This window comes from Alternaria burnsii (assembly GCF_013036055.1).
Source record: "Alternaria burnsii strain CBS107.38 chromosome Unknown 717, whole genome shotgun sequence".
NCBI classification, from domain to species: domain Eukaryota; kingdom Fungi; phylum Ascomycota; class Dothideomycetes; order Pleosporales; family Pleosporaceae; genus Alternaria; species Alternaria burnsii.
In genome coordinates this window covers 270,761-294,802 of record NW_024066129.1, presented here as the reverse complement: position 1 = coordinate 294,802, position 24,042 = coordinate 270,761, and the positions used below count along the sequence as shown (strand labels likewise).

Here is a 24,042-nt window from a genome sequence, read left to right as displayed (position 1 = left end):
TCGCCAAGCCACCGTGACGTAAAGAGAACCTAACCTCACAACCACTTTCTACTGCAAAACTATACGCGTGCAACGTGCTGCTAATCACCCTATTGGCTCGCCTACGCTGAGAATTGATCCTTCTAGCTCAAGGGCCATGTCGGTCCAGCGTCCGAGTCGTTGGCGCTTGTGCAAGGAGCTGGGGAAGACACAAGACGTCTGACTAACAATGAACCATGGTGCTCTTTGTCAAGAATAAATCTCTGCCCTCGACTATAAGAGTCCTGGGAGCCTTGCGAGATTCACTATAGAGACCACGCCCGACTAACACGACTTTCCACTTACGCCACCTACATACCTAGACACCATCTACTACCATCAACAACAACATCCAGACACGAGTCACCTTACCGTCACACCGCTGCCAAACATTCAATGAACATCAACGACTTCCCCTACGAAGTTCTTACCCAGATCCTCGAGGAGGTTACCAAGGCCAATATACGTGATGGTCCCACGTATACATTCGGTCTCCAGCAAGCACCACTGCCACTCGAGAGGGCCAAGCTCCAGCGCTATGTGAGAGGCCCGGTCCCGCCAGAGCTCCTCAAGTGGGATGCGACTGCCACGCTGCGATCAGTCTGCTGGAAGTGGCACGAGTGGGCTCTGGAGCACTCCATCAAGGATGTCTATATCCGCCGCTGGAAGGGAGGAGAGGTAAGCACACGTTTGTTGCTTACCATGAGCATCATGCTAACGAACATCAGCGATGGGCCGAGCTGTCCAACAGGCGAGAGAGCTACCCACTCTACGAACTCATTGACCGCCCGACTGGCACGGCTGTGTACCGCGACCCTTTCGCCTCGTTGAAGCGGACGGTGAGCATCTGCAACGACTACCCAGAGGTGGCCGCCAAGGTTAGACGCATGTGGGTGCACGGTTTCTACACCGCCGAGACCGATCGTCTAGTGTTCCAATCGCTCAAGAACTGTACCAACATCACTTCGCTCTCTCTTCCGTGGACCACTATCCGTCACGTGGACGCCAAGGCCTGGCGGACTGTCCTCACTGGTACGGGTAAGCCACTGCAGTCACTGGAACTCCAATGTGTCGACCCTACTTCGCAACAAGCAACGGACAAGGACAATCTCGTTGATCTGGAGCCACTGCAGTCGGTCAACTTTAGCCAGCTGCGACGTCTGAAGATCTTTGGCGACACTAGCTTTATGCCCATCACCGACAATGATCTCTTCGCCATTGCTCGCACTGCAACACAGCTGGAGGAATTCCATCTGACGTGCAACTCTTCCATCACCATCGACGGTGTCATGGCCATTGTCAAGGCGTCTCGCAAGACTCTCCGAGTGCTTGAGCACAGCCCGCGGTCACAGGATGGCTTCTGGCACCCACATCCGGGATCTCCGAGCGACTGCGAGCATCTGTGCGACACTTTCCGAAACTGCCCTAAGCTCGAGACTCTGTCCATCTCGCTTCCTTCTGTATGCTCCCATCTCTTCTCCAACGACAATGCAAAGTTTGCCGGCGACCTGCAGGTACGTGCTTTGCACTTGTGTGAGCACGAGGACGGTCGCTCCACTCAAGAGGCCACCGACGCCCTGCAGAAACTACTGGAGCAAGCCCGTCGCTTCATCCGCCTTCGCGCGGAGAGTGCCATCCCTCGCGATTTGTACGTCGAGCTCTTCTTCGCAGACTGCATCTTCGAGCCCGGTTTCCAATCCGTGCATGGCGACTTTTCCCTGGCGCAGATCTCGTCCGATGGGCACTGGCCACAGAACGTCGACTTCAGCGGCAAGGGACCTTATGGCAGCACCGGCCTATACGGAAAAGAAGAAGAGGCGCAATTTCAGCGCATCGACGAGGCCGACTTTTTGGCTGGTGTTCGTAGGAGGCTCCTCTCCATCCAAACTTGATTGCGACAAATAACGGCCGAAACTTCACTTCAACTTGTAAACCTTGATCACCAACCTTTTTGACTTACGAAATTACGACCACATGCATGAGCGACAGGCCTGGAGCCAAAAAGATACCAGGCTGGAGCAGCCATATTGTATTCATGCATTTGGGGAACTTCATAAACGAGAACAAGGCCATGTCTCGAAAAGCGACTACTGTGTATTTTCCCATTGGGATGGCGGGGTGTCATTTTTGCTTTTTTTCCTCTTTGCATCTTGTTAGCATTTTAGCGTATATACTTCAACCAACATAATGAATCAACTTTGCACACTCATCTGGCGTCGTCTCATGGCTCATCTGTTCTGCATCCATACTTGCGCATACGCCATGACCGATGGGTGAGCAAGCAACACGAACAACGCGCGACAAAGAAAATTCGCGAAGCCTCTGCTCTAAATTTGCCAAACGGCTCCTCCGCTTGGCGATCACCAACAACACCCACCCCGCACCTGCAACCCACGCACCCACACTCTCCCAAAGCGGACAAGCCCAAGGTACATTTCCGCAGTGTCTGCTTACACACCGCATAGTCATTCCCTCACAGCAGCTAGCTGTACTCCGGATGTCAACCTCTTTCTCTATCCGAGCTTATCAACCTTACCCAAGCGGCTACGCCGTGCTAACCACTCAACGTGGTATGTACCAGATCCGGCACGGCACGCCGGACACCGACCGATATGCTTGCTGAATAAGAGGCGGAAGAAGACCGCACTAAACCAAGTCGTATGCCGGACCCGAGGGGCTCTGTTGAGAAAGCAGAATGGCAGGTTTGCCGGAAAGGCTGTAACAAGAAAAATGCCGGTGGGAAAGTCTAGCATAATCGTATTTTGCCAGCGAAGTGCAAGAAAAAAACCCATTGGCAATCACTTACCAAAGACTCATGTAATCGTTGGAAATGATCCATGACGCTACTGCATCGGGGGTATATGTGGGGCGCTAGCCGTGCGGCCATGCTCCATGCAGGATAGCGATGCGGCTATGAGGGGCAGAATGGCGCAAAGCTGTTGGTAACTGCTACGCAAGCAAGCTTAGCTACCCAGCTGGCCCTATGAGGTGGTCTCGGTGCTATGGGACCGGTGTATGGCATGATGTATCTCGAGATGCTGGAGATCGGGGCCAGGGACAAGATAGGATAACCCGACAGGGTCATCTGTGGTAGCTGGTGTCAAGTATAAGAGGAAGGGACTACCCCACCCCTCGAGAGCTCTCCAGTTTACCTCCTTATCCTCAACACATACGTCCTACTTCACTTGCTCGCTGTTGACTTTGTTTGATACCCCAATTCGTTCAAGATGGCTCCCAAGATCGCGATTGTGTACTACTCCATGTACGGCCACATCAAGAAGATGGTATGTTGTTCCTGTTGTGTTGTCCTGTGGAAGTGGCTGTCTACCCAACGGCTCCCCGCATGATTCTCCTCTCCAGTCTCTCAACTGAGATCCTCTGCTAACATGGTTACAAACAGGCCGATGCTGAGTTGAAGGGTATCCAAGAGGCTGGCGGTGATGCCAAGCTCTTCCAGTATGTGACCTCTATCCAACACACTCAACACCACGATCCCCAAGAGCAATCACTAACGACACAACTACAGAGTCGCCGAGACCCTTCCTCAAGAAGTCCTCGAGAAGATGTACGCACCTGCCAAGGACTCCTCTGTCCCCGTCCTCGACGACCCAGCCGTCCTCGAAGAATTCGACGGCATCCTCTTCGGTATCCCCACCCGCTACGGCAACTTCCCCGCACAATTCAAGACCTTCTGGGACAAGACGGGCAAGCAATGGCAACAAGGCGCCTTCTGGGGAAAGTACGCCGGTGTCTTCGTTTCGACGGGCACCCTGGGCGGTGGCCAGGAGACAACTGCCATTACCAGCATGAGCACGCTTGTGCACCACGGTTTCATCTACGTTCCCCTGGGCTACAAGACTGCGTTTAGCATGTTGGCCAACTTGGACGAGGTCCACGGTGGAAGCCCATGGGGTGCTGGTACCTTCTCTGCCGGCGATGGATCGAGGCAGCCCAGTGAGCTTGAGCTGAACATTGCGCAGGCTCAGGGTAAGGCTTTCTACGAGGCTGTTGCCAAGGCGCATCAGTGACTAGATGATGGAGAGACTGCTGGGCGGGTTGCTGAGAACAAGACGGTAGAGAGTGGGAATGGAGCAACGACAAACGGTAGCACTGCTGCTGCTGCTCCTACTTCTACTCCTGCTCCTGCTGCGTCTTCTTCGCAACCCCAGCAGAAGACCGAAGAGGATAAGGATAAAGAGGGCGGTCCGTGTGGATTGCCTGCAAAGTGCGATATCATGTAGACTTTGGCCCCTCTTTTCTCACTTCTTCTTTCCTACTAGTTGAGATTGCGATGAAACGAACGAAATGAAATAATTTAGCCATCATACTATACTGGAGTCTCCGAACTGTACTGATAAAATGTGTATCAATCCTGATTAGCTGGGGCCAAGCTCGAAGAAAAGAAGACATCGGGTATCATTATTTCCCACAGCTACTCTATCGCAAACCCATGAATCGGGATACCAAATATTCTCCATGAGGAAAAAAGGTTCCATCAAGCCTTATACCAGAAGAAACTCCATCTACACCAGGAAAGAAACAACCTCAAGGTCCTCAATCCCTATTCGCTATCGATCCTTGTTCCCCGCAATCATCCACCCTTCTCCCCCTGCCCCTTCTCCTCCCCTGGAACATGATCATGAATGAAGCCATCCACCCAATCCTTGACCCCATCAGCTTTATGCGTCAACCACTCCCACCAACTCTCTTTTTCCTTCTCCGCCCCCTCGCTCGCTTCCTTGTCGCCTTCCTTATTCTTGAGTTCGTCTTTACTTCCATCCGCCGGAGTGGGCCGGGCCGGTACTACTGGGTCGTGAAGCGAAGGAGAAGTATCTTCCATTCCGGACGCGGATGCTGCAATGGAGGATAAGGAGCCCAAGTCCATGGACGCGAGATCTGTCGACGACGACGACGACGAAGAAGAAGAAGAAGGAATAGTGTAAGCAGGAACGGGGTCCTCGGGCGTATGATTCTCATTCCCAGGCGCATCTTCGTCGTCGTCGTGCAACCCAACTGGTTTCAGCGGCAGACGCAACGTCCCATTATTCGGCGCGGGCGTGAGACCCAGCGTATCGCAAACGATATTATACAATTCGATATTCTGGAACGGTTGCATTCTGCTCCCCGGCGTGTGCGGGAAAGCCGGTCCCCGAGCAATAAACACGGCTCTCATCAACGGGTGTTCAAAATCATATCCGTGCAGACCCCTCGGATGGTACACTTGGCCCTCCTTCTTGCCCGCTTCGACGTCGAATTCGTCCCTGGTGACAATCGCCCAACCCGTCTTGGGCACGATCCAGAGAGGCGCGATGCGCTTGTTGCGACTAAAGTGGTACCGCTCCGGCATATCCTCGTCTCTTAAGTAAACGTCCACGTTAGGATTCTCCTTTGTGCGTTGTTTGATCTGGTTGTAAAGCCGATGTAGAGAAGCCGGATCTCGAGGGCGTAAACCGTAGAGCGGCCAGCCATCCGTATGTTCGAGTTCCTTTGGATCGACCAAGTCTTCGAGCTGAATCAGTCTCGTCACGTCCGTGGTAGCCATGCCGTGGTCGCTCACGACGATGACGTTTACAATGTTGGTCAGGTTGCGTGCTTGCAGACCAGACAGGATACCTCCCACCATGGCATCGGCGCTTGCAATCGTTTTGCGGATCTCGGTGCTGTTGGGGCCGTAGCGGTGACCGTCGCCGTCGACGTCGGGGACGTACGCTGCGATGAGCTGGGGCCTGGGCGCACTTGCTTTGGCGCCCACGTCTCTAGGGCCAGGGGTGTCGAGGAGCGACATGATGCGGTCGACCTTGCTAGCAAGCACTTCGGAGCCGTTGTACTTGTCAACGTAAGCAATGTCTTGATGTAGGATATTGGCTTCGGAACCGGGCCACATGTGCACCGCCGTCCGTACTCCTTGTTTCTCGGCCGTCACCCAGAGGGGTTCGCCGCCCCACCAGTGCGCTTGCAGGCTGCGGTCTGGGTCTGTGTAGTAGAACTCTTGCTGTAGTTCAGGGTCCCAGAACGTGTTTCCTACCACGCCATGTGCTTCGGGGTACATGCCCGTGGCCATTGTGTAGTGGTTTGGGAATGTGACGCTGGGGAAGCTGGGCATCATGTACTTTGGCGAGATGCCTTCTTGGACGAATTGGTTCAGCGTGGGTGTCAGATTTCTGAACAGAAAGTCGGCGCGGAAGCCGTCGAGGGAGATGAGTATCGTGGTTGGGGCGAAGAGCGAGGTGCCGTTTGATACCAGGGTTACTGCGCCCTTGACATCTTTGGGGGTGGAGAGATTGTACGTAGCTGCGAGGAGGACGACAAAGAGAACGACGATGGATACATAGATGGCCATGCGTCGGTATAGGCTTTTCCTACGTGTCTGTGACAAGTATTAGCTTTTTCATCTGCGCATTCGCAGACTTCACATGCCTTTCTCTGCAGCTCGCTCGCAAGTAATCGCTGTTCATCGCTTTGGGAACTCCTCCTTGACCGGAAACTGGTACTCGATGCGCCAATACCCTCTTCCATTTCGTACATGAGCGCACTTGTTTCTTCATTACCGCTTTTCCTGCGCCCCTTGGTCTCGCTCTTCTTGTCCCATTTGCCGACCTTGACCCCGGAGCCTTTACGCCCTAGGATACCCTTTCCACCATCTTCGCGCGTAAGAAGCCTCTCGCGCTCATCCTCCGAGTCCAAGATATCGCGGTCGCGCTCGTCAAGGTCGCCGGACGGCCGGCCGTCGTAGGCTTCGTCGTCGGAGGTGTGGTCGTAGAGGGTGCGGTCATCGGTGCCTGCGTCGGAGCTGGCGACCCTGTGCGATTCATTGTGCGGTTGCGGTTGCGAAGACATGATCGCGTTCTTCGGGTGACGTTATCACATCGCTTGATGAACCGGGAGACACGTTGCGCGCCCGCTGTGGTGCTCAATATGTTGGGGGTCAGCGACCCCAGACGTGTCTCTTGGCATTCATGTTTCACGCGTGCAGGAATGCAACGTTCGTCTCGCGTATTGACTTGATTCGGCAATGGAGCCAACAATCAACAACCTCCCCCTCACCCAAAGGACTGGGAATCAATGAGTTCATTCGAGAAAAGCCATCTGAATATGAACATGTTACAGAAATGAACACAAATTGCTCTCCGAATATCAAAAAAAAAGACTAACCATCTCCCTTCCTCTACACTCTACTCCATCTCAAAAACCACCCTTTCCCACGCATCCACCCACCTACACCCCATCCCGCCCACCCTCCCCTCCGAACAATCCCACAACACCAACCACATACACTCCACCAGCTCACCCCAGCAAAACACTCTGACCTCACCCAAATTCCCCGCACCACGTTTCGCACCAACCTCGCGATGCAAGCTCGTAGCCCAGCCCAGCCTACCATCCCCCAGCCGTTCACAAATTGCGTCCCAAAAGTGTTTTTGCCTCGTTGCGGGCCATTGCGAACAGTCGACGGACCACCAGCCGCGTGTATCAGGTGCCGGGGTGTGCAGTTTTTTGCGAGGCTGGAAAAGGTTGCTAGGGTACTGGGTTTTGAGGGAGGCGAGGTAGGGTGTTATCTGCGAGGGCCAGGTTAGAGGGGTGGTGATGCCGATCTTGGGTTCGGGCGCTAGGACGCTGTGTGGAAGTGTGGATAAGTCGATGGAGGCATCGGGATCACAGTCGGCTTCGTGTAGGCTTTCGATCTCGTGTTGTGCTGTTGGAACTGCTGGCTTGGGCGCTTCGTCTAAACGCACGGCTTCCTGTTGTCTTGCAATGGTAGAGGTAGGGGCGGGAGGCGGAGTTGGGGGAACATGGGTCTTGACTGCTGCTGCTGCGCCAGCTTCTTCCAAGCGTGCACTCTTACGGCGACTCGCAACTGTAGTGGGTACTTTGAAGGGAGCCGCTAGCTTTGACGCGTCCTTCAGGCGCGAGCTTCTTCGTTTTACTCTTGCGAGTAGGCTGTCGTACTCCAACTCTGGACGGGCTTTTGGGTTGCCAAGCGACTTGACCTCTGCTCCTTTAGTTCCCTGTAGGCGCGCACTCTTACGACGACCCACGACTGTAGCGGGTTCCTTTGGCAAGGGCGTGGGTCGAGACGGAACGGTATTTTCTGCTATAGCAACAGGTATGGGCCCTGCTGGTGCATCGGACGACGGGAGATCTTCTTGCGCAGCATTCTCAGCGATCAATTCGGCTTCGTCTGAATCTTCCCAAGATATCGGAGAGCTGCTCTCAGGTCCACTTTGCGGCGGTTCTTCTCTCGTAATAGCATTCATCTGTTCAGTTGGCTCATCGCCGTCTAACGGAACTTCTTGCGTAAAAATGCCAGCATATTCATCAGATTCCACATGTCTTTCGTCTATATCGTCTTCCGAGGTGTTCTCGTCAGTCATCTCAAAGCTATCCGGCATCTGACTTTGCAGCGCCGATCTTGCCTCTTGCGTATCCTCGATGAAGGCCGTGTCGACATCTTCACACTCTTCCTCTTCCCCATCATACCAATCTTCTGCACCGCGCTGTTTACTAGCAGCGCTCGATTTGGGAGTTGTCGTTACTTGCGCCTTCCAGTTCTGGTGGATTTCTTCTAGACGGGCAAGCCGACTGGATGGTGGAGCATGATTGTCTTGTATTTGCGATAAGCCTGAGGGGAAACTGCCATAAGAATCTTTACCCGTTGATAGAAACGAAGCGTCGACGTTGGAGTCGAATGAACTACCGGGATTTAGTACCGCCGGGTCGCTCATTCGAGAAGCATCCGCATCCTGGCTAGACACATCTGCACCAGGCTGTGGTGGCCTGTCTCCATGGGTTCTGGCGGGTTCGAAGTCGAGATAAGCGTTAGCCAAGGAACGATAGAGTTGGTCGTTTTGACGGGTGACGGGTGCGGAGATGTGAACCAAAAGTTCGTGCTCATGGACCATAATGGACTGCAAGCAAGTAAAGGCAACTGTGTTCAATATCCATCATCGTAGAACATGTGGAGCCAATCCAAAAGAAAGCCCGCGCGAATCGTTGTTACATGAAAGGACAGTAGAAGTCAAGTGTTGACGTGAGCAAGGGGTTCAGCCTAGCAATCCCCAACGCCACTACTTGGCAGCTGCATTCGGTCTGTGCACGATCTTACATGCAATACTATCGGATGTGATCATACCTTTCAGGTCGCATGTGGCAGTGTAGAATACAGAAAATAATCTCCTGGATCAGGACATGATGTTTATATCACAAACGGAATTACTCGTTCAGCCCCAGGACAGCATTTGTCCAGCATCATCATTCAATGGTATGTCGTCTATCATGTAAACCATCCCTACAGAGTTATCGCTGAGAAAAAGAATTCGAATCACACCACTTTTGATTTTCCCTTTTGAGAAAATTACTCCTCGTCCTCCTCAACCGCCTGCATCTCCTCAACATCCTCCTCCTCAAAGGTGTGCATGGGCACGGAGTAGAGGCGGAGAAGGGACTTGTTGGGGTCCTTGACAAGGACGTATTTGCCTTCGTCCATGCGAAGTACCATGTCAACAATTGTGCGCACAATAGCCCAGCCGTTGTTGAGGTTCAGTGCCATTTGAGCGGCAAAGTCACGGGGCTTGGCGGTAAGGACGCCGAGGATGACGTGGTCGTTGTTGTTCTTGGGGTTGGTACGGGATACGAAACTGTTATCATGTTAGTCAAGATCAATGCGAAATGATGGAAATGCATACCCAAGCTTCATGGTGTCGGCCTTGGCCAAAATACTCTGCACAGTCCAGCGAGCAAGCTTGCAGGAGTTGTTCTTCATCTCAGTGGCGAGGACAGCACCGCGCTGGCTGGCGAGCTTCGACCTCCAGTCGAGCGCACCGCCGGCTCCTTGTGCCTTGTTGTCGAACTCGTTCAGGGCCTTGATGGTCAGGTATTGGTCTTCGCCGTTGATGTTGTTCTTGACAACAGCGTCGAGCTCTGTTCGGACCACAAGGTGCAGAGGCTCCTCATCCTTGTCGAGCGACAAATCGAAGCGGCGGTACCTGTATGCCTTGGACGCTGGCGGGTCGGTCTCGACCTCCTCGTTGTAGAAGGGGTGCTCGTGGGGCATGTTGACCTTTTGCGTCTCGGACTCGGAAACGACCTGCAGAGGGAAGATGTTGTTGATGTGGGTGGCTTCCAGCATGAGGGCGCCGGGGCTGTTGATGGAGTCCTTGTTGCCTTCGGAAATTTCGAGGGGCGCGTCGGCGGCGTTCTCGTTGACGGTGACCATGTCCAGACTTGAGCCGTCGCGCTTGTCGATGAAGACCTTGTTGCCGCGCTTGGTGAAGACCAAGTCCCATGAGTAGACGGACTTGGTGGCGCACATGAGCATGGACAGGACGCCGTCGGTAGCGAATACCGTCGCCTCGTCCTTGTCGGCAAGCTCTTGCAGGATGGGATCGCTGGAAGTGGTGACATTGTAGGCGGCGCGGTCGAGGACGTTGAGTTTGCGCTCCGAGGTCCTCGCGCCGGGCTGCTTGTCGTAGCTGCGGTCGTAGTAGTAGAGGAAACCGTAGTTGTCGATGTCCTCGCCTTCGTGGGTATCCAGGTTGAGCTTGCTGAGACGGGAGAAGTCAATCTCCTCCATGACGTTCCACTCGGGCTTGACCTGTACGGAAGCATCGCGGTTGCGCTGGGGCTTGTCGTCCCTCCAGCCGAAACGGCGTCCTCCTCTGCCTCCACGTCCACCGCGCTGGTTGTCGTACTGGTTTCCGCCACGGCCGCCAACACGCTGGAAGGTGCCCCGCCCTCCGCGTTGCGCCTGCCCGCCTCGCGCTCCTCCTCGTCCACGGAAGACGGTGCCGCCGCCTCGCCCGAATCCTCGGCCGCGGGCTGATGTGCGTGTGTTGTCGACGACGGAGAAGGTGGCCTCCTCCTCGGCGGCCTGGATAGCGAAGGGGTTGGTCTGCTGGTTCGCGCCGTATACCTGCTGGTCTGTGAAGCGTCAGTTCGCTGCTCTTTCTTTTTTCTTTGCAGTATCAATCCAGCCATACCCCGGTAGTTGCGGTTGCCGTACTGCTGGCGTCCTCCCCGCTCGCGGTCCTTGCCCTCAGTCCAGTCGGCCATGCGACCCAGCTTGTCCGCCTTGGAGTAGGGCGCAAACGGCACGCCGTCGAGCATCGACTCGGACGTGACTGGCGGGCCCCATCCTGCGGTGTCGGGCAGTGCGGACACGAGGTCCAGTAGTGATGCGGGTGCCATTTTGTGTTAGTGACTGTAGGTGGTTGTTGCCGCACAGAAATTATGTGGGCAGTCAAAGTTGGCGCTAACGAAACGAAATTCCTACCCCGCGGGCAACTTCACCCAACTACCACACTCACTCAACGTCGCTTCAGATTCCACAAGTGCTCTATTCCGCTTGACCTACATCACCCATTGCGAAAGTTCTCATCTGTCTAATAAACCGCACATGAAATTGCTAGACCATACCGCTTAAAGTACGACATGGGAATAAGTCTACAATCCTTGGAGGACGCAGAAAATACATCATGTATGAAGGCAGCCCTGCCAATCGTTTCAAACAAACAAGTGCACTTGGTGCAACGGCCATCACTTTCAATTCCTCTGCGCACTAGGTTCTCAAGGAGCGCATCTCTACCGACATGGTCCTGGAACAAGCTGCCCCACGCCTAAAGATGGCGTTCCGGTGAGTATGAGGCACAGCAAGGAGATTGAACGCTGCCATGTGCTATGCCATGATTGGTGTGCTGCCATCGCTGTTCGCTTATAATAACCAGCCCACAAGATTTAGAAGAGTACATCTGGCCAGGTGCGGGGAGAATTATGCGCACTACATCCCGTATGGGGTCTGAGTGGGCATTGTCTAAACGTCAATTTTGACATACATATGCAGCTACATGGATATGCAAACCTATGACGATGGTTCTCACACCCTCACGAGTTCTCACCGGTCTCCCAGAATCTGTTTGTGAGAAAGCAGGAAAGAACGAGTTTCTATGTCTTTCGAGAACCAACATGACTGTGGAATGCGATAAGCAGCGCAGTGGTATATCCTTCGTCTCCGGCATATCGAGGCAGATACCAAATTACATGCTGATAACTTCCACGGCTTTTGCGACCAACTGAGCAGACTTACCATATTCTAGTTCTTATCCGTCTTTCCCTCACACGACATGCTGTACAAACCTCTCGATAACACAAAGAACGAGATCCGAATTCTTGAGTTCATTGATCCTTTCAACCCAATCTCAACAGAAGAACTCATCCAATGCTCCATCAAAAACGTTCCGCTCAGAGAAATCTACCCACACTTTCGATCGGGTAAAGACAACATGCTAAGTCAAAAGTGTCCAGAAGTGTGGGACAAGTTCACAAAGTGCGTGGACCTACGAGATGCGGCCCTGGAACAGACAACAATCGATGAGGCTACAACTGTCGGCCTTACACACACCCACAATCATGTAGGCAGGTCTCGTTATGCTTGGGGCGATTTCGAAGCTTTGTCATACACGTGGGGAAATGAAGGCGATGCAGAGAGCATCATCGTGAATGGAGACCGTAAAGAAGTTTCGAAGAACCTCGAGGCAGCATTGAGAACCTTGCGAGGTTTGCAAGAGACACGCTTGGGTATGTCTTATTGGGTGGATTCGCTCTGTATTGATCAAGGAAACGTTGAAGAGCGAAATGCGCAGGTCAAGCGGATGAGGGAGATCTACGGCAGAGCTAGATCTGTAATCGTATGGCTAGGTCAAGCAGCCGAAACCGATAAGATCACAGTTGAGACCATGCATCATCTTTGCCGGCATCCATGCGTTGAAGAAACGCTACGGCTTCCACTGGATTTGATGGTCGAGGGATGGCATGCCCTTTCAACGTTTGCACGAAAGCCTTATTGGAACCGAGCATGGATTATCCAGGAGCTCGCTATGAACCACAACTCGACTTTGTTCTTGTGTGGGAAATACAAATTGACAAGACGAATGCTGCGTTTGGGGGCGATCTACTGTCAAGAGCTGTTACAAGCCTACGAAGATCGATCTTCTCAATCTAACCACGACCTAGATCCGGCTGTGTGGCTCGAGGCCAGTCGTGTGTATCGCCTAGCAAGTCTTACCTTCAATCCAAATGCTGAAATAAGGTTGGACCGCTTGTTGAATCTTGTCCGACGAGCTGATGCGACCGACAAAAGGGATAAAGTCTATAGCATCCTCGGCTTGCTGGATCCTGCTGTTTCTGCAGAAATTGTTCCAAATTACAAGCTCTCAGTGCAGCAGATTTTCACCGAATTCACCAAGGCTGTTATCAAGAACTTGGGAAGCCTTGATCAAATTGTGTTTGGAGGAATCCCAACCCAGGAAGGATGGCCCTCATGGGTACCCGACCAGAGACTGCCATTTGTTCGTCACCATATCCGGTATCTGAGGTCTCGTCGAGCGAGCGGAACCCTACCCGCTAGCATCCGATTTTGTGAGCAAGGAAGAAATCGTGAGCTTCTTACTTGCAGCGGAATCCAAGTGGACACGGTCGATGGCACCGCAGCTGGAACTTCTCAACTTACTAGTCATAGCAAACCACGCTTTGGGTCAAACCGATATAGTGGCCGAACATCTGACGCGCTTGAGAAAACCTTACTCATGAGCCATCCAGGAGTAAGGGAGAAGGCACTTCTGGACATACCATGGTCTTCGAACCGCAGTACTAGCTCTTGCCATCTTCGTCGAACGCTGACATGGCCCAACGTCTCCCAGTCGAGCTATTTTGAGCAATTTAACGAGTTCAGAAAACACAATCGAGATTTCCGTGTTGGAGGCAAGGAACTCGGAAGCTTCTTTCCACAGGATGACGATAAGAGCGTGGAAACCAAGGCCAACCGGGCATGTATGCGTTTAGCTGTACTGTCTCTGGAACACCGAGCTCTGATAACAACAGAAACAGGCTATCTTGGCTTGGCTCCGAAAGCCGTTCGTTCTGGTGATGTCGTTGCTATTTTATTCGGTTGTAAATGTCCCGTAGTTTTGAGGCCATGCCGTGATGATATGTATCAGGTTGTTGGAGAATGCTATATCCACGAGCTTATGGACGGGGAAATCCTAATCCAGGAGCGTGATGGACATGTTTCACGACGAGAATTTGTCTTGTGTTAGTAGAACCTTTGTGTATACTAGGCAATATGAGCTTCTAGGTTGCTTAACTCAATCATACCATATACCTTTCTGCTTCTCTATAAAGTTCTAAGGGGAAACATCCTACCTACTATTCTCCTTTCTTCCTGAATTGTCCCATTTCATCGACTGTACTGAAACCAGCTCTTTGCACCACTAAAACATTGTTCTCGCACCGCTCTATCCCAGACATAGTAACGGAACCTGACTGTGACCTGTTGTCTCCCTGCACATCTGCATGCTCTTCATGTCCGTTTAGGAGCGTGTCGGTCACCTTCAGGTCTTCTCCGCTGACTTCAATTAGCTCTCCAAATCTGACTTCCATTTCACGGAGTGCTTCTGAAACATTTTCGTATCCGCCCAGCGTGCCAGAGCCTTTCGTAACGACTGCTTCAAGTGAAGTACGTCCGGTAGTCGTCATGAGAAGCTGCAAGAACCCTCCACTCATGGCCAAAACGCCGTGGTTCTCAACATAGAGAGCTAAAAAATCCTAGCACTAGGATTGGTACGGCGAGTACAAGTGATAAACCGTATGGCAAGATTAAGGCGAGCTTGTTCTCGAAGCGATAGGCGTTGAAACCACGTGTCTCTGTTCCGTTGACCATGTCGAATCGCTTGTTGAGAGCCAATGCCGAGATTGTAGTATTGATGAGAAGTTCATTAGCCATATCAGGATCAAAATTCAGGCCTTCTCCTTCTTCCCTGAGTCGCCGCTGGAAGACACTTAGGAGCCAGATACCGTCCAGTGCATTGGTCATGCGAAGGAATGACAGGTTCTTTCCTTCAAGCACGCACGTCTCCACGACAGTATCGTTCTCAGTTGTGTAAGGTTCCGTTCCCTCCAACATACTGGGGTATGAGAAGACTTGACTTTGATAACGGATTCCGGACCGGTTCAGGTTGGATGCGAATGACTGGTAGGTTGATATAGCGTCGGAAATCTGTATCCATTCATCGACAGTTCCGTTAGAGCCGACAAACTCCCCACTGTATAGTGGTATAGGTTCATCTTTAGTAACAAAAGAGACATGCTGTGCTCCTCCAACATTCGAGATGGTGGCGCGATATCTCACTATCTTCGGATGGCACACTGTTTCGGTCACAGGTACAATGACATGTATTCCAGAGCCCGGAAAGTCAAAGTACTGGTCGTTTGTCTGTTGCATCTATTGCGAGTCATCGATGGCAGGCATCCATGTGTTTCTGTCTAGGCATGGCCAATACTGTGGTGTATCTTGGTCATGGCTCATGCGGTAAGTGATGGATGAGTTTCCAAGGGAAAGGTTTTGCATCATTTCGTTCTTCAATATAACCACGGGCTCCGGATATCTGATTTCCCAGAAGCTTTCATTGGGAAAGTAATTGGAAGTTTTTATCTGCAAGATTGTGCTTTCCATCGAGTGATTTGTAGTTTCACAGTCCAAGGTCGTTTTGAAGAAATCGAGTTCATACGATGAGTTCTCTTTGCTTGCTTGCTCCAGCCTGGATATTTCACCCACGATCAGGTTTGAGCGTGCGATTTCATCTATATCAGTTCTCGATCTGCCGATCAAGCTGCAAGTTTCCAATATTGGCTTATTGTCTGCCGCTTGTCGGTCGGGTTTCTCATAATCGCACTTAATTCTAGATGTATTAGGGTCTCCTATAGAGTTCTTGAGATGCTTGTAGTGGAAGACGGACACATTGAAGCTTGTGTGAATGGAAGAGGGCTGTATACTGACGATCAGAGTACCCGGGGGGTATAATGTTACGATTGGAATAAGCCAGCAAAAGATAGCTACTGCTACAAGTACTGGCGTTTTGTGATACAACTGGTAGTTTAAGAAGTGGAGTGGATTTGTCTGCACTTGGAAAAGATCCTCGATTAGGCTGATCTATATGTTGTAAGCTTGTGTTCCCCTAGCTATACTGAGAGGGATAGCACCTTAAGCACATGCTTTCTGAACGTTGCCCAAAGATATTGCGTGTAGCATGTTCTGATACTTGCTACTAGTGCAGCACGAAATGCGGTGACTAGTACTAGCGATACTGTGGTAGCGTAGGCTTGTGGAACCGTAGTGGTTTTCGTGGAGAGCGTAAAGCCTGGAGAGATGATACGACCATTCGAGATATGCGAAGAAGCAGCAATGCGTAGTTGCACAGAGGAACGCTGATTGGGCTGTGTTAGTACTGCCAACAGGCGAACGTACGGTTTTACTTGGTATTCTTACATATGAAGTAAAAGCCTAATATTGTGGCTGGTATCCTCAACGTCTGTCTCGACCCCGCAACCCTTCACAGTAAGGAGAGAGGTGGGTGCTTGACTGTGGAGTTAGTTCGTTTCGAGGATGCAGATCGTCTCAACATCTCTGAACATGTGTCTGAAGTTGGAGACGGAGCGGGAGCCAGGACTGTATCGAGATCCGATTGGAGAACTGGATCCATGTTGGAGTGTGAGCAGATAGGTTCACCGTGCAGTATTGTCGCAGCCTCATCTGGTACGTGGGACTCAACTTGATCGAGTTGTTGTCCGCTCGCGGTCGTGCCTTGGGGTGAGGAAATTGTATGCTGATGCATCACGTACTGCGGATAGCCATTTTGAAATCTCCAAGGCACAAAAAATAGCTTTTGGGATGAGAAGAAAGGATTTAAAGTGGATCATTTAGAGTTGAGCGATACAAAAGGTGATCAGGCTGAGGTGGGGGCCGGCCAACGATTCGGCGCCACAATTCTTGGATGCATGAAGGATTCAACTGTTGACACCCAAAATCCAATCGAGACTTTTGGAACAGCGCCGATCCTACATACCATCAAAGCCTTCTCGCCACATTAGCTGTCTGTCAGACAGCCTCTTGCCACCACGGGTGCGCCAAAACTTCGTCTATCGTTGACATAGCCCCCGAGTCGATCTTAGCCGTTCCAGAGATCATCTTTTGTGCCTCAGAACCTAGTAATTGTCCCCACATCTCAAGGGTCATAATTGACCTCTCTTCCAAATCCGCCTCACCCAATTTATTCATTTTCTCCAAAACCTTCGTCCATTTTTCGTCGTCGATCCAGTTGAGAAGCCTTTCGTTCGGTGGCCCAAGGAACTCGAAATGTCGTAGTAGTACTCTTTGCTCTGGGTACATGTTTTTCTTGACGACCTCGCTGTCTTTATGTATAAGTATCGCGTCCTCTTGCCCTAGGGTGTATATGCACTGTGCTAACGCTTAGCGTAAGTTGTGAGATAATGATGCATGAAAATAGCTTGGGCAAACTCACAACCAGTCCGAAGGAGAAAACATCCGATGCCTTGGACATGCCTCTCCCAGTCTGTGCTTCTGGACTGCGCCACATGTGGTTTCCTAGTGCATGAGGGCCGGTAATCGCCGCGTTTGTCGGACACTTCCAAGCAACCTCGAAGTCACCCAAAACGACATCAGTGATTGTCTTGGTGCCCTCTTCATCGCAAGTTCAGTTGACCAGTATATTATCGGGCTTGATATCTGTGCAGTTCAATTGCCAATCAGAATTTGTGATGGGAGATGTAGTCTGAATCGGACGCTGTGCCCATATGAATCCAGTCCTTGCTATATAGCTCTTGTATGGCTTCTGCTGTCTGCCGCAAGATCTTCTTCCGCGCCGCATCAGAGACCTCTGGATCCTCTTGAAGCAGTTTAAGCAGGGTATTTTGGTAGTATGGATAGATCAGAAGATTTTCTTCATCGTTAGAGTCAACATGCATGCGAAGCCGACGGGACTCGGAAAAGCCGGCAGCAAGGCGTAAGGAATCGTCATAAAATGTTTTGGAGACACGGTTGAAGACGAAAGACTGGCCATGGGATCTAAAACCGGTTTTGTTGAGCAAGACTACAGACGTGAAATCTATGTAACATACTCAGCTTTAAAGATACTCGACGGAGGATCTTTGTGCTCCGCGAGCACCTCGCGTTGGACGTATTCACGACCCGATTTACCTAGAATGGTAGATGCCAATCTGATGCCTATACGTGGAGTTGGAAACACGCGGTGAGCTAGACGATTAAGAAGCATGACTAGAGACTTGGGCATCAGGAGTTCATAAAGAGGATATTGTCTCAATAGTTGGAGATTCTTTGTAGTGATCGTGAGTGGTATTGCTTAGCGCTCCACTTTTGTCAGCCTAAGCGCCCACTTCGACCGAGAAAGGATAAGCATCTTGGTACTGATGAAGCTCTGCATGGCTGTGTCAATACACCCAGAAACCTATCAGATCTCCGTCATCTGCTTGTTCAATTCCCTGCCATCTCCTTCATCCTTGCCCTTGTAACTGAAGAAGATCTCTAGAATCTATAATTTGGAGACTCAAAGACAACCTCGTACCCGATCCCTCCCTTCCTCAGCACGTCTACAAACATCTTCCGAAAAACTTCTTGCATGTGGAGGAAAGATCCCACGAAGGAGACCCCAGGCCTTACAACAATCTTCTTGAGTCCACACATCCTCGGTAGGGTAATGTCAGCCATTAGCTGCAATCCCTCCAATGTTTCAGGCACACAATTAGCCATCACAACCGTCTCGATAGCCTCCAAAAACTTTTGCGGCATATGCTCTGTGAATCGCTGTGTGTCATCTGGATCGATGAAGCAGAACTCGTTCAGACGAGGAATCAAGGGAGAGGCCTCTGTGTAGAACTGCCGACACACCATTATACTGGAGATCAACTCAGACAACGGGTACAACTGGCTGTGTTTTAGGCCTCTCCAGTCTTCTGGCCATACAAGATGCACAAGGCGAGCCGATACCGCAACAACCTGAATACGCTGCACGGTGAAAGCGAAGGCGTAGATACGGTTCCTGATCTCGCCGGGTAGGCGGAGAAGCGGGGACTGGAGGCGGTTCCGTGAGGCGCTGCGTTCGTCACTTATATTCAGCTCAGATGTTTCGATGCTCACACAAGGTCTGCATCACCAGGTGACAGAGGTTGAGGCATTTGGTGGGGCGGAAGTGTAGCCATGCTCGAGTTTGTTGGCGCGACAGCGAGAACCTAGTTAAGAAAAGTATTGTGTACTGTGTGTGTGGTATTTGCAGAGAGAGAAAGAGAGAGAGAGAGAAAGAGAGAGAGAGAAAGAGAGAGAGAGAAAGAGAGAGAGAGAAAGAGAGAGAGAGAAAGAGAGAGAGAGAAAGAGAGAGAGAGAGAAGAACATTTTCAAGAGATTACGCGGGTACTTTTTATTAAAAATGGAAGGTGAGGTGAGGTGAGGTGAGCGCAAACGCGCCGCTTCAGAGCCCCGCACGCTGAAACGCAGCATGAGATACAACAAGGATGGATCAAACACTGCTTCTCTTGTACACTGTCCTCTCTCACTTGAATGCACTACCGCTTTCTGCCCAGCAAAGACATTCACAAGCCACCTCGTCGATGTGACACGGAAAAGCGGCGAATGAGTGTTATCCCAGAATGTGCTTTGATTTGTTGACACGGTCATCTATACCGAGAGCTAGTAGCTTCAATGCTTACATCGTTTCCGTTTTCATATGGTTGATGAACTGAACGAGGAAACTACGTCGTTGTTGCCTGCTAGATATTACAAGCAAGCTGAGTTTGTCAAAACCATGTCAAGCGACACCAATCCCACACTTCACTCACGAAATTGAGTCTCGACCGATGACCGTACCGATAGCTATACTCGCCTAGCATACCCTGGCCTCTGAGAACATTTCTGACGGCCCCCTCAATGTCCTCATCTTGTACCAATCCCAACCGCTGTTTCCAGAATCTGTTCTTACTCTCATCCCCAAGTGCCAGTCTCCCAAACGCAGCCCCCCTTGTCAAATCCGTAATCCCCGTAAACTCGCCGTTATCCAACCTCTTCCTCCCTTTCGCAATCACCTCCTTACAAGTAGTACAACGAACACTCCGTTTCTTCCCATCGACCTTCTCCATAACGTCCAAAACATCGCGCGGAGATACCCGAAACAACATTGTGAAAACGTACCGGTTCCTCGTCTCATCCGCATGCTCCAGAATGTTCACTACTGTTCCGCTAACAGTGGAGAGCGAGGTGAACGTACAGACGGACGTACCATTGTCGACAAGATCCACGCTTCTACTCTCGAAATCGAATCCCAGCATCCCACTGTACAGCATCCAGTTGAAGAAGCCGCCACAGATTACACTTATCCAGCTGAGCTTTCCATCTCCCTGTACCTCTTTGTACTTGAGGCAGTCGACAATGCCCGCACGCACAGGAAGCACAACATCGTTATATTTGACAAATTCCTCGTTCCGCGAGTTGGGACCGAATTCACTGGGGATGAAGCGCTTAACGCCTGCCCGTATCGCGGCGTTGATGTCTATTCCGGAGAAGAACAATCGGCTAGCACGACATCGACGTCGACCTTCCCCTGGCACTATCTTCGGCAAATACATAACCACCAGCGTATTTCCGCTGATGCTTGTTTCGGGCTTTCTTTTTGTGCCGGTACCTAGGTACTAGGGCAATCGTGCCTGAGGCTTTGCGGTGGTCCGGATCAGTCATCTATTGCAAGAAGCGACGGCTAGCCACGACTTATAATCATTGAACTCATTTCTGAGCTTGATTCCTCCGATCTCATGCTAGCGGGTTCAAAATAGGTCCAGCCTTGAACACAGGTTCAAAGAGTCGAAAAACATGCTTGGACCTGCCATGCTGAGACGTACGCCCACATTAGGTAGCATGCCGAAAGCTACGCGTGCATCGACTCACGGACGGAACATCAAGACTCTCGATACCTCAATGTGAAAGGCTCTCCAAACACCAAAACTTCAAACGATACCACTACATACGCTGGTTTGAGCGGCTATAATATCTTAATATGCTGGAAACTAACTGAACGAATTAATAGATCGGAGAGGGAAGATAAGTGAATGTTTCAGCAGTCATAAGCGCATCAAATCTCAACCCACCTCACGCCATCTTGGCAAGAAGAAAAGAGTTCAGCTGCGGCTGTGTACCTAAGTACCTATCCGACCAACTTCATATGTGCTTCTCACCTTGCTGCCCAGATCGAGATGTCGACCCACCAATTTGCGCTGCATGTCAGCAAGGATTGAGACACAGTCGGTGACGCCGTAGTCATGAGATGCCCGGTATAGAAAAAATCGGATCATTCATGGAACAATGAATGCAAACCCTCGCAACACCTCTGCAAAGCCCCAGAGAAAGTTGTGGAAGATATGCGGTGTGCGCGCGTGCTGATGAAGGCACACTTGATTGGAAATTTGGCTCGGAAGAGGGATCTATGTCGATTGACACATATATAAAGTCGATTTCCAACACGTTGAAGAAGCCCAGAATACAGCAGAACAACTTTTTCTACTAAAGATCATTCACCACCTCCAATCAATCGGTCTGTCATTTCGCCTGACCAATACACTTTCCAGCTAATATCACCATAATGTCTGAGTTCTTCATCCCGCCTAAAGAAATCTCGTTCCGTCTCAAGAACAAGAAGACGGAGAAGGTTCTTTTCTCCCGAGAGAAGAGCCCAGGCTTTGGCCATTTCAGCGGCGATACCTTTGCTGATCAATGGTGGTGTCTTGTACCCGGAGACGGAGATTACAAAGGACAGTATCTGGTGAAGAGCAAGTTCACCGAAAACGTTCTGTTCTCCAGAACAGCGAAGAGTCCCAGAGTCGATCATCATGATGGCAATGGCAAGTGGGCAGATCAGTGGTTCAAACTAGTTCGTTGGCTTTCCCGTTCGGACGAGAGAATTGATTGCTGATCATCAATGAAACAGGAGCCGGGCACGGGAGATCGCCAGAATTGGTTCCGGCTTATGAATCCTTACAGCAACACAGTCGTGGTTTCTGTCGATGGAGTCACCAATGCGAAAGCCGATGCTGCCACCGACGATAGCCAGTACTGGTCTTTCGAATTCGAAGACATGGAATTTGTTGGCCTGGACTACGATATCAACCAACAGAAGGTTTTGTCTAGCACACCTGCTGTCGTTGGTAAGCAATATTCCATTTCAAGAAGGATGTTCGCACTGTCGACGGACTTCATGCAAAGCTAAGCTATAGGGATGAGCGAAGTCTAATCTCTTTATAAAACTCACCCTCAAGATGACTTTTCAGATAGCCATGGCTAACTGGTGATATTCCCACAGGTTCGAATTCCCAATCGAACAGTACTGATAGCGTTCAAACAATTACGCTCACAATTACCGAGACTACGAACACTACCAGAACCTTTGAGCATTCATATGGTATAACGATCACGGGCACTGTAAGCGCCACGTTTGGCTGGCCAAGCGTCGTTGAGGGTAAAGTCGAAATCTCCGTCGCTCAAACCAAGGATTTCAAGTGGGGCAAACAGGACTCGGAAATCAAAACTGCTACTCTTGAGATACCAGTGACGGCCAAACCATTTTCCAAGGTCACTGCCATAGCTACAGCAACCAAGTCTGACATTGAACTTCCATTTACCATAACTTGGAAGTCCAAAAAGACCGGTTACGAAGTCAAGTCGAAGGGCGTGTACAAAGGCACTAGCTACTGGAACACTATCACCAACCTCAAGCAGAGCCAGGATGGTGAAAACAGAGAACTAGACCCGTTCGATGGGTCGGAAGGATGGGAAGAGGCTGAAGTGATTTCACGCACCGAGACCACGGCTACGAACGAGGAACGCAGTCTGGATGACGAAAAACCCAAGGGGAAGGGTTTCGTGAGGAATGCCCAGGAAGACGAGTGTGAGTGGAGTCAAGATACCTGGTGCGAATGAGCCGGACTGATCGATAACTGACTCCTTTCTTCTTCCAGATGAACATGAGCACGCGGCGTATGGCGCAGAGGGAAGGTATGCGCAGGAAGAGCCCGAGCCCGAGGGTTATGAGCAGGAAACCGAAGAACAGGAAACCTGGGCGTATGACACCAAGCACAGCCAGTACGAGGAAGACAGAGACGGCGAGACACGGGTTGAACGATACGGGGAAGACGATGACACTACGCGAAACAACGGCTATGGACAGGATGATCAGTATGATGGAGAGCTAGGGCAAGAGAAGAACGACGCGAACGCGCCAGAAGACTTCACATACAACGGGCGGTCTTTCGACAACGAGAGATCTTCTTACAATGAGCAACCTTACAAGGAGCGGTCTTCTTACAACGAACAGAGCTCCTATAACGATCAGGGTTCATACAACGATCAGGACTCAAACAACAATCAGGACTCATACAACGATCAGAGCTTGTACAACGAAAAAGCGGCAGAAGAGTCCGAAGGCGCCGAACCAGGTGAGAATGCGTATGAGCATGCGCGATACCAGGAAACCCAGAAGTATAAAGTTTCCTGGGCAGAAGAGCGGAATCTCAATGGCTATCGTGAAAGGCAGGATGACCAGGAGAATGGAACGGATACATACGGCGAGACGCGAGCCTCACAAGAGTATGGAAGGTTCGACGAAGATGGACGCAGAGAGTTCGAGCATCCTACACGTGAGGATGGATACCCCGAAACAAACTCACGTTCGAACTGGTACTAGACGGTGTTTGAGGGAGAGCTAGTGGAATATCATAACTTTTTTTCTACTTGAACTTTCTGTACAATACTTTGTAGACTACTATTTTAGTCTACTTTACTTTAGTACAGATCAAGCCTAGAGAAGTATAGCTTAACCCTGTGTAACACCTAACCCTGTAACACTCTTCTCTTTCTTCTAAAAAGACGTTGTTGAAAACGCGATTAAACTAGCTCTACTATACTCGCTATGCTCTAATGATGAATGTGAAAAGAAAATAGCCTGAATCGCAGCTAAACAAGCATAATTGTTGCGATCCAAGGAAAAATTAATAAAGCTGTACCATGTATCCAAAACAACAAGCTCGGGTCGTGAAAGCGTCAAACGTAGTTCTCTCTCTCTCTCTGACCAGATGAAGAAAGAGACCACTCGTGAGGTATTGCCGCGCTGCGCTGTGATGCTGATA

General features: G+C 50.9%; 8 protein-coding genes across 8 annotated transcripts; 4 read left to right on the top strand and 4 right to left on the bottom strand.

The window, feature by feature from the left end:
- Positions 1-375: 375 nt before the first annotated feature.
- GT037_010663 (uncharacterized protein) lies at positions 376-1,910 on the top strand (the record flags this gene model as incomplete). Its single annotated transcript, XM_038935710.1, has 2 exons — positions 376-696; positions 747-1,910. Coding segments are annotated over 2 exons (1,485 nt in total), but the record flags the coding sequence as incomplete, so codon positions are not given.
- A 1,335-nt stretch (positions 1,911-3,245) lies between these two features.
- GT037_010662 (minor allergen alt a 7) lies at positions 3,246-4,259 on the top strand (the record flags this gene model as incomplete). The annotated part of the gene is made up of 4 exons (XM_038935709.1): positions 3,246-3,302; positions 3,419-3,474; positions 3,545-4,005; positions 4,051-4,259. The coding sequence occupies 4 exons, from the start codon at positions 3,246-3,248 to the stop codon at positions 4,257-4,259; spliced, it is 783 nt and encodes a 260-aa protein (XP_038781713.1).
- A 350-nt stretch (positions 4,260-4,609) lies between these two features.
- On the bottom strand, positions 4,610-8,918 carry GT037_010661 (phosphodiest-domain-containing protein; the record flags this gene model as incomplete). The annotated part of the gene is made up of 3 exons (XM_038935708.1): positions 4,610-6,385; positions 6,427-6,817; positions 7,474-8,918. The coding sequence occupies 3 exons, from the start codon at positions 8,916-8,918 to the stop codon at positions 4,610-4,612; spliced, it is 3,612 nt and encodes a 1,203-aa protein (XP_038781712.1).
- Positions 8,919-9,370: 452 nt separating this feature from the next.
- On the bottom strand, positions 9,371-11,202 carry GT037_010660 (eukaryotic translation initiation factor 3 subunit d; the record flags this gene model as incomplete). Its single annotated transcript, XM_038935707.1, has 3 exons — positions 9,371-9,653; positions 9,702-10,935; positions 10,995-11,202. The coding sequence occupies 3 exons, from the start codon at positions 11,200-11,202 to the stop codon at positions 9,371-9,373; spliced, it is 1,725 nt and encodes a 574-aa protein (XP_038781711.1).
- A 932-nt stretch (positions 11,203-12,134) lies between these two features.
- On the top strand, positions 12,135-14,068 carry GT037_010659 (uncharacterized protein; the record flags this gene model as incomplete). The annotated part of the gene is made up of 2 exons (XM_038935706.1): positions 12,135-13,839; positions 14,064-14,068. 2 exons carry the CDS (start codon positions 12,135-12,137, stop codon positions 14,066-14,068), a joined length of 1,710 nt encoding a protein of 569 aa, XP_038781710.1.
- A 146-nt stretch (positions 14,069-14,214) lies between these two features.
- On the bottom strand, positions 14,215-19,110 carry GT037_010658 (uncharacterized protein; the record flags this gene model as incomplete). The annotated part of the gene is made up of 8 exons (XM_038935705.1): positions 14,215-14,603; positions 14,653-15,195; positions 17,110-17,302; positions 17,367-17,430; positions 17,648-17,929; positions 17,983-18,081; positions 18,447-18,974; positions 19,019-19,110. Coding segments are annotated over 8 exons (2,190 nt in total), but the record flags the coding sequence as incomplete, so codon positions are not given.
- A 561-nt stretch (positions 19,111-19,671) lies between these two features.
- Positions 19,672-20,496, bottom strand: GT037_010657 (uncharacterized protein; the record flags this gene model as incomplete). Its single annotated transcript, XM_038935704.1, has 1 exon — positions 19,672-20,496. The coding sequence occupies one exon, from the start codon at positions 20,494-20,496 to the stop codon at positions 19,672-19,674; it is 825 nt and encodes a 274-aa protein (XP_038781708.1).
- Positions 20,497-21,503: 1,007 nt separating this feature from the next.
- GT037_010656 (uncharacterized protein) lies at positions 21,504-23,600 on the top strand (the record flags this gene model as incomplete). The annotated part of the gene is made up of 4 exons (XM_038935703.1): positions 21,504-21,791; positions 21,849-22,065; positions 22,221-22,814; positions 22,876-23,600. The coding sequence occupies 4 exons, from the start codon at positions 21,504-21,506 to the stop codon at positions 23,598-23,600; spliced, it is 1,824 nt and encodes a 607-aa protein (XP_038781707.1).
- Between the last annotated feature and the right edge of the window lie 442 nt (positions 23,601-24,042).